Below are 16,009 nucleotides of genomic sequence, written 5' to 3' on the forward strand. Positions count from 1 at the left end.
AAAAACAAAAAGGGAGAAACACACAAAAAACACACAAACAGGAGCACAACACCCATCATTGTGAGCGGTGTTGTGCTACTTACAGTATGCAGCATCTTTACAGATCGCTGCTTACAGTCTGGCCCCCAAGGGGTTAAGGGAGGATGCATTGCATCCCCCTTAACCCCTTGGGGGCCAGACTGATGTCAGACTGCACCCATCCCAGCAAGGAAGGGGTTAAGTGACCCCCCTTCCTTGCTGGGATGGGTGCAGTGCTGGGGAGGGGGTGGGGAGAGCTTTATACTCACCCCGATGTGTCCTCTTCGTTGGTCCGCAGCACAATGAAGTCACTGTGCTGCGGACCCGCTAATTGTACGTGCGCTCAGCCGATCAGCCAATCAGCTGAGCGCACATATAATTCTAAATGTTTCTTCTAATAATGCTGTTGTAAAAACATAATTAGAAGAAACATTTGATGTTTTAATTAAAGTAAAGTGATGATTAGTACAGAAAGCTCTTTTGCCGGCAATATGAATTAACGGCTTACTGGAGCTTCCTGTATTAATTAATATTTAATTAATAAAACACATTTTCGTTTAAATAAAATCAGTTTCGTTGTTCAATAATTTAATTTAAACGAATATATATAAATATACATTTATATATATTTATTTTAACAGTATATTTAATTGCAAAATGATGGAATCGTTTAAATTTAATTATAGAACAATGAAAGGGACTTTATTACAACGAAAATGTGTTTTATTAATTCAATATATTAACCATGAGAGGCATCGGCATTACTGCAGAGGATCGCAAACCCCAGTAATAGTGATTCATGTAAACTGTTTCCCTGCTTTCCCAGATGCATCCAGAGGTGTTTTGCATCACTTTCTTAAGATTTTATTTGTTATTTTTAGTTGAACCAGATTTCCAAGTAAATGACCGTATGTTTTCAGCCGCATGTCTATTTTTTCCCACGGCCGTAGTTTCAGCCGCACATTTACAGCCGCATAAAAAATACAGCCGCACACATACATAGTGTGAACATAGCCCAATTGTGTAAGAAATTTGAAATTGTTAATTTTCTGTGTAGAGATTTTATTGTAATCCAATATTTTTCATTATTATAAACCTATTACCAGAGAAATGCACCCCAATATTGATTGCCCCGTTTCTGCAGTTTATAGAAATACCCCATATGTGGCCCTATTGCGCTATTTGACGCAACCAGAAGCCTCAGATAGAAAGGAGCGCCTAGTGCATTTCAATGGCTCCGTTATATTTGGTCATTTCTGACTGTACCACTTCAGGTTGGCAGAGGCTCTGGGGTGCCAAAACCTAAAAAACTCCCCTAAAGGGACACCATTTAGAAAACTACACCCCTCAAGGAATGTAATAAGGGGTGCGGTGAGCATCTTGACCCCACAGGTGCTTCACAGATTTTCCGAACAATACGGCGTGAAAAAAGACAAAAGTATTTTTTTACACTAAAACGTTGTTCTAGCCTTCAATTTTTCATTTTCACAAAGGGATAAAAGGAGAAAAAAAATTTAAAACATGTAGCGTAGTTTCTCCCGAGTACAGAAATACCCCACATGTGGACATAAAGTGCCAAGCGGGCGCAGGACGAGCGTCCAAAGGGAAGAAGCGCCAATTGGCTTTTGGAAGCTGGATTTCACTGGAATGGATTTCAAGGGCTATGTCGCATTTACAGAGCCCTAGTGCTGCCAAAACACTGGAAACCCCCCACAAGTGACCACATTCTGGAAACTACACCCCTCAAGGACTCTAACAAGGGGTGCAGTGGGCATATGGACCCCACTGGTGACGGGCACAAATGTGGAAAAATGTGACGTGAAAGGGAAAATTTTCATTTTTTCACTTTCATGGAATAAATGTGCCCGTCATCAAGGGGTCCATATCCTCATTGCACCCCTTGTTAGATTCCTTGAGGGGTGTAGTTTCCAGAATGGGGTCACTTTTGGGGGGGTTTCCAGTGTTTTGGCAGCACGAGGGCTCTGTAAATGCGACATGGCGTTCATCATCCATTCTAGCCAAATCCAACCTCTAAAATCCAAATGGAGCTCCTTCCCTTCGGAGGCTTGCCCTGCACCCACATGGCGCTTTATGTCCACATGTGGGGTATTTACGGACTCGGGAAAAATTGCTCTACAAATGTTGGTCTAGCCTTGATTTTTTTCCATTTCCACAAGGGGTTAAAAAAGAAAATAAAAGCAAAACGTGTAGGGTAGTTTCCCCTGAGTACGAAAATACCCCACATGTGGACATAATGTGCCATATGGGCACAGGGCAAGCCACCAAAGGGACAGAGCGCCATTTAGAGGCTGGAATGGAGGATGGAGGCCATGTCGCAATTACAAAGCTCCTGTGCTGCCAGGACAGTAGAAACCCCCCACAAGTGACCCCATTCTAGAAACTACACCCCATAAGGAATCTAACAAGGGGTGCAGTGAGCATATGGACTCTACTGGTAACAGGCACATATGTAGAACATGTGCCGTGAAAATAAAAAATACCATTTTTTTCATTTTCACGTCCCAAATGTGGCCGTCACCAGGGGGACATATACCCGCTGCCCCCCTTGTTAGATTCCTTATGGGGTGTAGTTTCCAGAATGGGGTCACTTGTGGGGGGTTTCTACTGTCCTGGCCGCACAGAGGCTTTGTAATTGCATCATGGCATCCTCTAATGGGAATGGCGGCCATACCTATTTAGCTGGGGAAAAGGGACAATTCTAATTTATTTTGGGGGTATTAGGCCAATTATTAGTTTATAAGGTTGAAAATGACAGGTGTCCATCAAATTCAACCTGTGTTGATCCAGAGGAAGGCAAAAAAAACCCTCGTAAGGCAGACGACAGTAGCCTCATCACAGGGAAAAAATTCCTTCCCGACTCCATAATTGCGATCAGAATAATCCCTGGATCAACGTGACCCCTGAAATAGGAATAAGGGACAGAATTTAGAAAATGTAGAACACCAATGATGTGTGGTATGCCTTGAAGCGATCCAGTATGCAGAGCCGGGGTGATCAGGACAGGTGTCACACAGGAAAATGGTGTCCTTCCTGATCCCCCTGTCACGCCACACTCTGCACTTCTTCTGGGGTCTCCCTTTCTCCAGTGTGGGGGACGTCACCTGGAAAATGTTACCCTGGTGCGATACGGGGTCCTTCATATCCAGAAGCGCTGGGTCCGCTCCATGGCTGCTAAATATTAGAGCGCTATTACTACTTCTGATATTTTCGGATCGTGCCGCAAGCTACAGTAGCTCGGGCAGCGAGGGACCGGAAGAGGGGGTGCTGGTATAAAAGTTTATCCAGCAGTGGGAAGATCAGTTCCCAAACGATCTTCCCACTAACTCCGAAGATGGGGGGGGAGGGGGCATCTGGGGGCTGGATTCGGGTGTCCCTTCCTTCATACACTCTAACCCGGGTACGTGCACACTGCGGAATGGCGAAGGATAACCCTTTGTGCATTCCGCAGCTGGCACCCACCGGCGGACTGATGCAGGCGCACGTCTCCGCTCGTGTCACACTCCATTCTATGCACGGGCGGATTCCGCTCTCCATCCAACGTATTCATTCTTTGGATGGACGATGGAATCCGCCCGTGCATAGAATGGAGTCTATGACACGGACGGAGACGCGCGCCTGCATCAGTCCGCCGGCGGGTGCCAGCTGCGGAATGCACAAAGGGTTATCCTTCGCCATTCCGCAGTGTGCACGTACCCTAAATCTGTAAGTGTACCCTAAGGTACTCTCACAGAGTTTGTAGAATTTCACGCCATACCGTCATCTCTTATTGGGACGGTACTGGCGGAAAAGACATGTCTGGGGGGCAGTGTACGCTTTGCTACCCCCAGACACGTCACTGGATGATGAGGATGAGGATGAATGGAGGAATAAAGGATCCCCCCATTCATCCTCACTTGCTGTTTCGGTGTCGGAGGCAATAATAACGTATGCGTCCGATACCGAAAACACGCCGGGGGCCACTTTTATATGGAGATTGGTATATGGGGTATGTAGTGGTGTAGTGTCAAACTTTATTCAATGTAGTGTAGTGTGGTGTAATGTAGTGTTTTTTACGTGTTTTTTTACAGTAAGTATAAAAAAAAACCTACGCCAAAAATGGTGTTGCTGATAAATGCCGCACTTATGTGCGGCACTTATCAGTAGACCGTGGCAGTAGGATATAGAAAAAAAACACCCTACGCCAAAAAGGAGGAGTTGCTGATTAGCAGAGCACTTTTGTGCGATGCTGATCAACACTCAGCGGCGATAGGGTGTGGAAAATGGGGAAAAAATTGGAAAAAAAAAAAAACTTTTACTACATTCTGAACATCCCTATAGTGGCTGATACGTGTATTACACTTATCAGCCATTAGAGGGCAGCAGAGTGCAAGATCCGAAAAAAGACGCTGGAGCCGAAAAAATCCGAAAAAAGACGACGCTGGAGCCGGAAAAAGCCGATCGGGACGTCACGGAAGAAGCCGAAGACCCGACAAGAAGAAGAGGACGCCGGGAACCCGGAAGACGCCGATCAGGACCCCGGGACAGGTGAGTAATGTACAAATACCTGCTCTGGTAGCTGAGGTAGCTGAGGGGTCCAGAGCAGGTATTTATTACTTGTGGGGACTGTGATCGCCGTGAACGGCGATCGGGCCGGTGGTACCGTGACCACCATTACTTTTTACAGTAATGGCGGTCGGTGCCGTCCTCGGACAGCACCGACCGCCATTTTTTCCGGGTCATCGGGTCACCGATGCCCCTTAAAGGTTCCGATCGCCGCTATGGGCTAATCAGCCAATAGCGGCGATCGTCGGCATGGGGGGGGGTTAACAACCCCCCATGCCGACAGGGAGAGATAGCCTGCTATGTATTATAGCAGGCTATCTCCCCTGATCGGGACCCGGCCGCGGCGCCCTCTTAAAGGACCCGCGTACCGGTACGTCATGGGTCCTTAAGTGACAGTGTTCCATGACGTACCGGTACGTCATGGGTCCTTAAGAGGTTAAAGTGTCACTGTCGTTAACATTTTTATTGCAGAAATCAATAGTCCAGGCGAATTTAAGAAACTTTGTAATTGGGTTTATTAGCCGAAAAATGCATTTTTATCATGAAAAAGCAGTTTGAAGCTCTCCCCCCTGTCTTCATGGTTTTCCTATGGAGAGAGAAAGTAAAGGCAGCAAAAACAGGACAACAAAGAGTTAATTTACATTCACATCACAGGCTCTCTCTTCTGACAGGCACCATGGAGCTATCTGACATCTGAATAGGGCTCTGAATAGCTCCCCGCTGTGTAATCCTCATCTCTCTGCTGACCTCTAAATCTCACTCCTTCCCCCTCCTCCCTCCCCTCTTCATAGACCAGACAGGATCCGACTGATGAAAGAGATGAAAAAACAGTCAAGATTTTCTGATTCTGAGGAGTGGACAGCAGAAAGGAGAGGAGGGGGGGACCTGGGAAAAGGCTTTTTACATGCAGATATTGGCAGATTTGGCTAATAAACCCTATTACAAAGTTTCTTAAAATCACCTGAACTATTGATTTCTGCAAAAAAAAAAAAAAATTAACGACAGTGACACTTTAAGCTGTTTTAACTATGACTGTCAGTATGGGAAAACTGGCTGCTGTAAGGAAAGCCAAGAGTATTGAGGATGGGGGAGTCTTTGGGGGAGGATAAAGCTTTTGGTAGTGAGACAAAATTTTGTTAGGATTAGCTGAACCATCACCCTAGGGAAGTCTGTGTTAAGAGTAGCTCTGGCTCTCAACCTGGCAGCTAGTAGTGTATCTATTTTTTTTCTTGGTGACTCGTGTTCAAGCCAGGGCCTTACCAGAACATTGTGCTAAAAAAATAATGCAATAATGCAAAGATTACACAATCAAGACCGTATTAGTAGTGTCAATGATGCCCCGATAAAATATTAAGTAACAGTATCGCAAAGGTGTAACAGCTTATGTAGAAAAAGACGGGAATAGAAAACTTTACAGTCGTTATTGGATGCTATCCCATTGCCAAAGACGATGGACTTGGGAGAACCCAACCACTAGCATTGATACTCCACTGCTCACACAACCATTCACAAGCCACTGCTCCCTAAAACAATGCCCCCCACCAGTGAATAGACAATAAAATATTTAGTCCCTATCTACTAAAGCCGTCTGTGGCACTGCTAGCCAGTCAGACCAAATTATGTCAATTTCTTTTAGAAGAGCTTCTATTCAAGTGTAACACCACCCTTTTGAGTCCTGTTTAAAAGGAGTGTAAGTCCGGCAAATGGGCAGAACGTAGTCACATAATGACTCTGTCCTGCTCATTTAAGTCAATGTGGCCGTCATGTGGTGGCACGCTGGGCTGCACATCAGCATCCTTATTTCACTGATTCCTGACGTGTAGCCCGACGTGGGGCCAAAAACGAGATGTGAACATACCCTAAGAAGGTTCCTTGCACGGACCTCCCAGTCATCAGCCAAGAGATCTTGATTGTCAACAGGAGGTTAGTCCGGTACCCACTGGGGACGATACTGCAGAGGCCCCAGAATCCATCACCTTAGAGTTAGGTTGTTCAGATGCAGTCTTCTTTTTGTCTGCCCGCCATTGTATAAGCAATAGTGTAGATTGTACTGAGTAATATGTGGTTTAGTGGTGGGATAAGACCATACAGTACGATGGGTGTCATAAGCTGGTATTAGGCCACTGGTGCGAAGTCCTTCTAAAGAATTATAAACTAGTTCAAAAAGATGGTATCCAAGATGAATGTCAGGTAGATCAGTCACTTAACAAGTATAGGATATTTCCCTTTAAGGGTATGTTCTTTGGAATCAGTGCCGCAGACTCCACTTGAAGTTCCTTCCGCCTTTCCCATTGATTCAATAGGATGTCTCAAGCATCCGCCCAAATAATTGATATGTCTTCCTGTGCAGTAACTGCTTAATGAATGATTTTTTTTCTGCCTAAAATTTCTGCATATTACTGTAATTGAACACTTTCTAAAGTAAGAGGTGCCCTTTATTTACATAACTTACATTACATAAAAAGAACACATAAAAGATAGGGATGGTCTGGAACCGAGTTCGGTTCGGGTTCGTACGAACCCGAACCCTCGGTAATGATTCCCGCTGGCGGATACAGCGGGAGGACCGCCTGGAAACTGAGATACAGCCATAGCCATAGGCTGTATCCCAGTTTTCCAGGCGTTACTCCCGCTGGATCCGCCCGCTCCACGGAGCGGGCAGACAGCGGGAATCTGCTGCCGAGCGTTCGGGTTCATACGAACCCGAACCTCAGCAGGTTTGGACCATCCCTAATAAAAGACAATTGTTTATTTTGATGTCTTACTAGGAAACCAGAAAACTAACTATTGTTCCATCTAGATACGTTTACTTGTAAATGTTGCTCTGGAGCTACGATAATACCAGTTCCAGGATGCTGCTAGTGTATCTAGCGTGTGGTGTTGGGGTTTTAGCTGAGGAGGGACTCCAATGGTGCCCTTGAGATATTCCATCAATACCACTCAGTAAACATGAAGGATTGTAGGGCGTAAGAGATGCTGCCACCTCTGTGTAAAGGGATATTGTCACCCTCTCTCTATAAGGAGTTCTCAGCAGTATTCTTAGGCTTATATTCTGGACATTTCATATGTTACTGTATAAAGGATTTCTAGTGGTCACGGTTTAAAAATGCATGTTATTTTTAGTGTACAGAGCCACAATGGGTAAGGCTTCATAGGCCCCGCTCCTCCATTACTTCATCAGTGTCGTAGGCCTCGCCACCTTCACAATATCATCGGAATGGGCCGACTTGGAGGCCTAAGCCCTGCTCCCTCTGTGACATCATCAGAACTGGCCAGAGCTGAAGGAGGATTTCCGTAAGTTCACTGCATGTGGGCTAAACACCTCACATTTTGTTCTTCTCCACAGTCTGCCCAACTTGTCCATGCAAGGCCATCTTCTTAATGTGAAGAATAACGACATGCGTTGTGTTTTTCCCACATGCAATGAACTTATTGAAATCCTCCTTCAGCTCCTTCTGATCTGGTCAATTCCGAAAACATAATGGAGGCGGTGATGACGTCACAGAGGGGATGGGTCCAACAATGCAGATTTAGGCCATGACATGGCGTGATGGCCATGAAGCCCCACCCAGATGGCACTGTCTGCCAATGATAACATGCATTTTTATCGGAGAGGTCACAAAGAAATCCCTTAAAAAGTAAAAAATTAAATGTTCCGAATATAAACTTAAGAATGGTGTTGAGAATTCCTGAACTGTGGAGAGTAGGTTTGCTTGTGTTCTGGACAGAACAGAAGAACAGAACAGAACAGATCAGAATATGGCAATTCAAATTTTATTCAAAGTTTATTTTTTACTTAAAAAGTAAAAAAATTTTAAACTTAATAAAACAAAACCAAAAGATGAAAATTTGGTATTACTGTAATTGTACTGACCTGCAGAATAAAGATAACATTACTTTTATTACAAAGTGAGCAGTTCCTCTGAACTACAATTTTTTTCCCCCAATTTCAACCCAGAAATATTTTTTTTAGCAGTATGTTTTTAAAAAGGACTATTGGTCTCGCAAAACATAAGCCCTCATGTGGCTCAGTATATAGAAAATTATAAGAGTTATGACTCTTCAAATGTGGGGGAAAAAATTGGCCAGAAACTTCCCCTGGGGGGTGGGGGTGGAATCATATTTACCTTCTGACCTTCTGAGTTTTTATGTTTTATATTATTGCCATTGTTTTATAATATTTTATATTGATCCTGTCCTTATTTTCTGTTTCCTTTTCTACAGTCTCTGAGGCCCAGATACAATGTACACGTACCCAAAGATCTTATTAGTTACAACAGTAGCGATGATTTTTATTGTTTTATTCGAGGTTCTAACGAACAATGTGGCAAATATAAATTATTCTGCCAAAAATATTCGGCCATTCTTAAGTTATTCTATAAAACTAGGTGTTGAGTGCTCCTGTTGTGATGGCAAACTTAGTACTGATACAATAACCGCACTGGAAGACAACCGGACGTTCATCATATCCCCGTACTATGACAACAGAGATGGCAATAAGCCGATGGTACGGATCCTCAGTATTATCCACCATCAACAGGTAAAGGAACTATACTGCTATTTCTGTTGCTCTACAAACCAGAGCGTGAAGATTTCCAAGGCGCTCATAGACATGCATAGTGATCGCTTTGGCTTTCCCTATGTCACAACTGACCTTCTATGTGAAGAGCCACCAGACTGCCATGCTGAGTATTTATCTGTCCATACATCCCCCTCCAGGCAAATGACACAACTACCCATAGTCCCAATACAAAACCGAGATGTGAAGCCATTTTCTGCCAATTTCACGGTCTGCATTTCCACCATGTTTGGTAATTACAGCAATGTCTTACAATTCATTCAGACCATGGAGATGTACCAGATCCTGGGGGCACAACGGGTCATGATCTACCTTAACAGTGTTAGTCCACAAATGGAGAAAGCTATGGAGTATTATATTGTAAGAGGAATCCTAGAGGTGGTAGATTGGCCAATCCAGCGATATCTCAGTACTGGCACAGCATGGCACCATAGAATGAATGCAAGCGATATAGGTTATTATGGTCAGTTGGCAACACTCAATGACTGCATTTATAGGAATATGTACAGGACCAGATATGTGCTACTCAATGATATCGATGAGATCATTTTGCCATTCTCACACATGTCCTGGGATACCATGATGAAAAGTCTTCAACAACAGTATCCATGGACTGGGGCGTTCCTTTTTGAAAATCACGTTTTTCCTCAGACTGTACCCATCGATGGTAACTTCTCTGATATTTCATCATGGAAAGACGTCCCGGGATATAACATACTCCAGTATGTCCATCGTGAACCAGATAGACCAAATTATTTCAATAATCGGAAGATGATTGTGGATCCCAGAAAGGTCGTCCAAACATCCGTCCACTCTGTTTTAAAAGCTTATGCCGGTGAAGTGAAAATCTCAATGAAAACAGCCCTGGTTTACCACTGCAGAGGACCTGTTCAGGACCTACCCGAGACTTCATTGATAGAAGATAAAACTTTATGGGAATATAATGCTTCACTTATTAAAAATGTTAATAAAGTTCTTGGGGAAATATCTTCCGGTGATTAAATAATTGGAGGAGCAAAGCTTGACATGATGCTTCTCTTAGAACTGTATATACCTATTTCTATGCACATAAGCCTGTGGACAATAGCTGTATATGCAGTTTTTTTCCATTACTGTTTTATTGATGAACAGCACTTTAGATGGGTGCAGCACAGCCTATTCTCCAAAGGAATATAGAAATAGGTTGTTGCACTGCACAAACCACATGTATTTGTATGCATGTTACTTAGTTATAACTTTTAGTAGATATTCCAATAAAACGTACAAAATACGCTAGGTTTGCACAATGTAGTTTTTATGAAAAGAACAGCAGTTGTTTTAAAGGGACACTGTCACCCCCTTTCTGTATGAGGACTTCTCTACACAGCTGTAAAGCCTGAATTCTGCAGTTTTCATACCTTAATTTATAATAGATTTCTTGGTGCTTTGTCAAGTGAAAAATGCTTTTTATGGTTGGTAGTTTGTGCCACCTTGGCGGAGCTTCACGTCCGCAGTGCCACTTAGCCCCGCCCACATCATCGCTGCAGGCCCCTCCGTGATGTCATTACTGTCTAGCTCCCCCCCCCCCCCCCATGGCGGCCATTGGAATAGGTTAACCTAGAGGGAGTTCTAGGCCGGCCCTTTCAAATAGCCAATGAGGGGGCGGGCTTTTGCTCCAATGTGGGCGAGGCTACGTGGCACTGCGCACGTGAAGCCCCGCCCAGGTGGCACAAACCACCAACCATAAAAAACATTTTTCCCTGGACCAAGCACCAAGAAATCTACACTAAAGTAAGGTATGAATACTGCAGAATTTAGGCTTTAAAGCTGTGCAGAGAAAGTATGTTTTTATACAGAAAGTGGGTGACAGTATCACTTTAAATTTACACAATGGCCATTCATTTCATAGTAAAATAATTTGCATTGAATTAAATGCAAACAACAGTCGTTGTTCACACAATGTAGCAAACAACTTTTAAACTTGCAGCCCTGTGTCAAATTGGCGTGGCCTAGAGTGTCTATGCCCTAACCTTGCACCGCCTCTCCATCCCTCCTCCTTACCCTCTTCACCATTAGGAATGCCCCTGGCAGAACTTCTCCTATTCCTCACCTGTCTGAACACTGCACAGGTGCCTTAACTATCCAGCACATGTGAATAGAAGAAAACCTGCCTGGAGCATTCCTAACGATGAAGAGGGCAGGGAGGAGGGACGGAGAGGGACGGAGAGCCTAATGCACAGACACTCTAGGCCACGCCAATTTGACACAGGGCTGCAAGTTTAAAAGTTGTTTTTTAGGACAATAACTGCATCACCTGCCGAATGGACCCCAGGACAGATCATGGATTAAAAGAAGCTATCCGAAGGTACAATCGGTTTGGGGAGGGCAGATTGTGGGTACAGAGTCACTTTAAGGACAAAGCTAATTTTCATTTTTCCACTTTTGTTTTTTCCTCTTCATGTTTAAAAGGCCATAGCACTTGCACTTTTTCACCTACAGACCTACATGATCCCTTATTCTTTGTGGCACCAAATATATTTTGCAATGGCAGAGTTAATTTTTTCATAAAATATGCTGCAAAACCGGAAACTAAAAAAAACTAATTGCTCTGTGAAATTGAAAAAAAAAAATCTCCATTTTTGGGGGTTTTTGTATTTATGCCATTCGCCCCATGGTAAAAATGACATGCTATGATCCTCAAGTCAGTAGGATTACAAAGATATGTAATTTCTATCAGTTTTATTTTACCTGACTGCTTTTAAAAAAAAAATTTAAACAGTTTAAAAAAAAACTAAATGTGATTAAAATTGCTCTATTACCATCCTTATTATGCTTTTATTGTTTCGTCTATGGGGCTGTGTGAGGTGTCATTTTTTTCTGCTATGATTTGTTCTTTCTATCGGTACCTTACTTGCATATATTTAACTTTTTGATCACTTTTTATTACAATTTTCTGGATTTTATGACCAAAAATTAGCAATTTTGTACTTTGGCATTTTTTTCACTGACGCCATTTATCATACGAGATCAGGAATGCCATAATTTAATTGTTCAGGCGATTATGCACGTGGCAATAATTTTTAATTTATTTGGGTTTTTTTAGAGTAATTTTAAATTTCACAATGAGACTTTTATATACATTACATTGATTATTAATATAGATTAATGCAGTACATATATCTTCACTGGATTAGTGATTAGTAATTTATTAAAGAGCCAAGATCAGCATCTTTGCAGCACTGACCTCCGGCCCGGCAACAGGAACGGATCGCCAGGGATAGCCTTTTTAGATCATATAAATGCAGCTGTCAATTCTGACAGCTGCATTTAAATGCTCAATTAGCCAGCGCAGCGAAAATGGCGGCAGTTCCCAGCTGAGCAACTGCAAAGATGTAGTATATCACCTCCGCTGCTGATTTAACATTATTTATTGGTAATGACTGCCTATTTAAAGTGTACCTCTTTCATTTTTCCTCCTACAGGGCCATGTAAGGGCTTGTTTTTTTCAGGAACAGGTGTACTTTGTAATGGCATCTTTTAGTCTGCCATAAAATGAATGACAAAAATGGCATAAAATGAATGACAGAAAATATCATTTATTTGGTGAATTTGGGTCAAAAAATCTAATTCCACAAATGTTGGGGGGCTTCCATGTTTACGGTAAAACTGGCATTTTTTCTTTATTCTGTAGGTCAGTCTGAACACAGCTATATGCATGTTTACATAGGTTTTCTAACGTTTTACTATTTTTATTAGCAGTAAAACATTTTTTTTTTGCAAATAGGCATATTTAAAATGGTCCTATTGTAACTCCTATAGCGCATTTATTTTTTCACCTATGAGGTGTAATTTTTTGCGTCATGATCTCTAGTTTTTATTAGTAAATTTTTTTCTAGATTAAACGTATTGATCGCTTTTTATTTTTTTATACATAAAATGTCATTAAAAAAGCAATCTCTGCGTTTTTTACCGCTTTTTGTTCACGCCGTTCACCGTGTGGGAATAGTATTGATTAATAGATAGATTGGACGATTACGCACGCTACGGTATATTATATGTTAATTAACTTTTAATATTACTTACTTACTATTACTTTTAATGTGTTTTATGTATAAAATGGGAAGGGGGGTGATTTTCATTTTTATTGGGGGAGGGGCTTTGGGACATTTTGTAAAACTTTTATTTATTTATTTATGCTTTTAAAGTTCCCTTAGGGAACTATCACTTACATACATTTGATCAGTAACACTGATCACTGCTATGTCATAGCATAGCAGGGATCAGTGTTATCTGCGATCTTCTGATAGAGCCTGCCTGACTGCACGGAGGAAGGTAAGAGACCTGCGGGGGTCCCAATCGCTAAGTAACCGGAGATGCTCTGGTCATTTATACTTAAACACCCATGGTGTTTAAGGGGTTAATGGCGGGCGGCCACATGGTCATGGCGGCCCGCCATTGAAGGCGAGGGCCTGGATGCAGATAGCAGCCGGTCCTCACTGGCTATGGAGCGAGCTCAGCTCGTGAGCCCGGTCCATAGCCTGGGACCCTGGCAGGGCGTACATTTACATGTACATTAAGGCACAGGCAGTGGGGGCGTAAATGTACGCCCATGGTCGTTAAGGGGTTAAATAAAAAAGTCCTTGAATCTAATAGTAATAACGGAGAAAAGAAGGTAAAAAAAGAAAAACTGTGTGAGAACAACTAAAAATAACGTCCGCTGTTTACAGAAGACGTCCGAAAAGAATTGACATGATCATTATTTTGACGTCCTCGCAGAAAACGTCTCTTATTAAATACAGTGTGTGCAATGGACGTCCGTTCTACCATTGACTTCAATGCATTGCATTCCAGTCAAATCACTGCAATAACGGACGTCTTTTTAAATAGAAAAAGCGCCCCCCTTTTCTCTTTTTTTTAATGTTGTGTGAACATAGCCAAAGGGTGAGTATCGAGCTTGTATTCCACACCATGGAGATTTGCATTGCTGGGAAGATTACTGTTTTTCTTAGATGCTAAGGCTTAGCAATGGCATTATGCACTTCAAAAAGAGTGGAAGGATTAGCCCCCTGAATCATCATTTAGCCTTAAATATTCCACCAAATCAACCCTTCTTATTGGAAGGAATTATTGAATGGTTTCTAACCTTTCCAAAAAATATGTGGGATCCCCTGTCGTGTGTATACATGAGGAGCAGCACTGTTTCTTACAATGATAGAACTTGGCATTTTGATTGGTTTCCCCTTCTTCAGGCTCCATCTCTACTTTTCAGTTGCCACACATATGTTACATTTATGATGTCCAACCTATAGTTTACAATCCTCATTATCTAAGGACATGTATTTATGACATAGCTATAAAAGCTAAGTATTAACTAAACTACATTCTATTTGTTTCCTGTGTTTCTCCCTATTAATATTCTGTCCACTTCTGTGGACTGGTAACATTGCAGAGACTGTGGAGACAGCAATCTCTTGTATACCTTCTGGCTTTATACTCAATGCTTTAGAAGAAGGATTTTGGCAACTTCTCCGACTGTTGTACATGCAAAGATGTCAGATCCCAGACACTAAAGGTGAGTGACCCCGCACATTTCTTTTTGTACCCTGCCCCAGTTGACTTATTACATTTTTCAAACTATCTTCTTCTTATTGGAGTACCCTTGCGGATATCCACTATGTAAGGTTACAAGGTTGGCTTTATAAGGAGTTTTGCAAATATATTGACCCGATTATCTGACAAATTAGCTGGCAAAATTTATCTGACAGATTTTTCAAGTCAAAGCCAGGAACAGACTTAAAACGGAGAACAGGTCTGAGGGAAAGAAAGGAACAGGTCTGAGAGAAGGAAATCCATGCCTGGCCTTGGCTTCAATAATCTGTCAGATACATCTGTGTAAACACACCATAAAGCAAAGGGCTGCACAGACAATCTAAAGATTCGGCTGTGCGATCAGCAAGCCATGTAAAAGGTTGTGTAAACCAGTGCTGATCTAGAAGATAGCATGTAGTACAATGTATGTTTAGCATAAATCACGGCTGTTGTTGCAAGCGTATACACATACTACATATAATACTACATATATACATACACATAGTATACGCTCCGGCCAGGATTTCATCTGGCCACACGAAAAACTGACGTCAGTTTCCTGCGGCCGCTATTCATTGAATAGCGGCCGCACAGAACATGTCAGTTCACACAACTGAATGTGCTGCTCTGATATGTGGATTAGGATGCTGACGCACACGGGTGCACCCGCATCCGAATGTAATCCGGAAGTAATGAAGGTCATCTGGTCGGTACTGCAGTTCTGCCCGGGATGGTCTTCTGTAACACCGGCCGTTCTGTGACCCGGCCGCGTCACAGAACGGCCGGTGTTATACACCATGTGAACATGGCCTTAAAACTGTAAGAAGATTTATTTCAGGGACATTTGGCAGGATCACCACTCATGGATTGAAGGATTTAAAGTTCTCTGAACTACCTGAAAAAATGTAGTGTATATACAGTACCTTGCCAAAGTATTTGGCCTTTTTGAACTTTTTAACCTTTTGCCACATTTCAGGCTTCAAACATAAAGATATAAAATTTACATATTTTTGTGAAGAATCAACAAGTGGGACACAATCGTAAGGTGCAACGAAATTTGGATTTAGATACAAAAAGATTTCCCAAGCTTTAAACATCTCAAGGAGAACTGTGCAAGCAATCATATTGAAATGGAAGGAGTATCAGACCACTGCAGATATTCCAAGACCCGGCCGTCCCTCTAAACTTTCATTGAACAAGGAGAAGACTGATCAGAGATGCAGCCTAGAGGCCCATGATCCCTTTGGATGAACTGCAGAGATCTACAGCTGAGGTGGGAGA

At 42.5% G+C, this 16,009-nt stretch overlaps 2 protein-coding genes across 7 annotated transcripts in view; both read left to right on the plus strand.

Moving 5' to 3' along the window:
- The first annotated feature begins 8,866 nt into the window (after positions 1–8,866).
- Positions 8,867–15,772, plus strand: LOC138766375 (uncharacterized). Its single transcript, XM_069943951.1, has 3 exons — positions 8,867–10,154; positions 14,589–14,711; positions 15,705–15,772. Exons 1-3 carry the CDS (start codon positions 8,867–8,869, stop codon positions 15,770–15,772), a joined length of 1,479 nt encoding a protein of 492 aa, XP_069800052.1.
- The window catches only part of LOC138802909 (uncharacterized), a 49,765-nt gene continuing 48,304 nt past the window's right edge, over positions 14,549–16,009 (plus strand). For 3 of the 6 annotated variants that reach the window (XM_069986654.1, XM_069986653.1, XM_069986657.1), the window contains exons 1-2: positions 14,549–14,711; positions 15,705–16,001. The gene's annotated coding sequence lies outside the window, so the exon portion shown is untranslated. The remainder of the gene's footprint in view (positions 14,712–15,704; positions 16,002–16,009) is intronic. The other 3 variants (XM_069986658.1, XM_069986655.1, XM_069986662.1) reach the window with 1 other exon arrangement.

Source organism: Dendropsophus ebraccatus, chromosome 10 (assembly GCF_027789765.1).
Source record: "Dendropsophus ebraccatus isolate aDenEbr1 chromosome 10, aDenEbr1.pat, whole genome shotgun sequence".
NCBI lineage: Eukaryota > Metazoa > Chordata > Amphibia > Anura > Hylidae > Dendropsophus > Dendropsophus ebraccatus.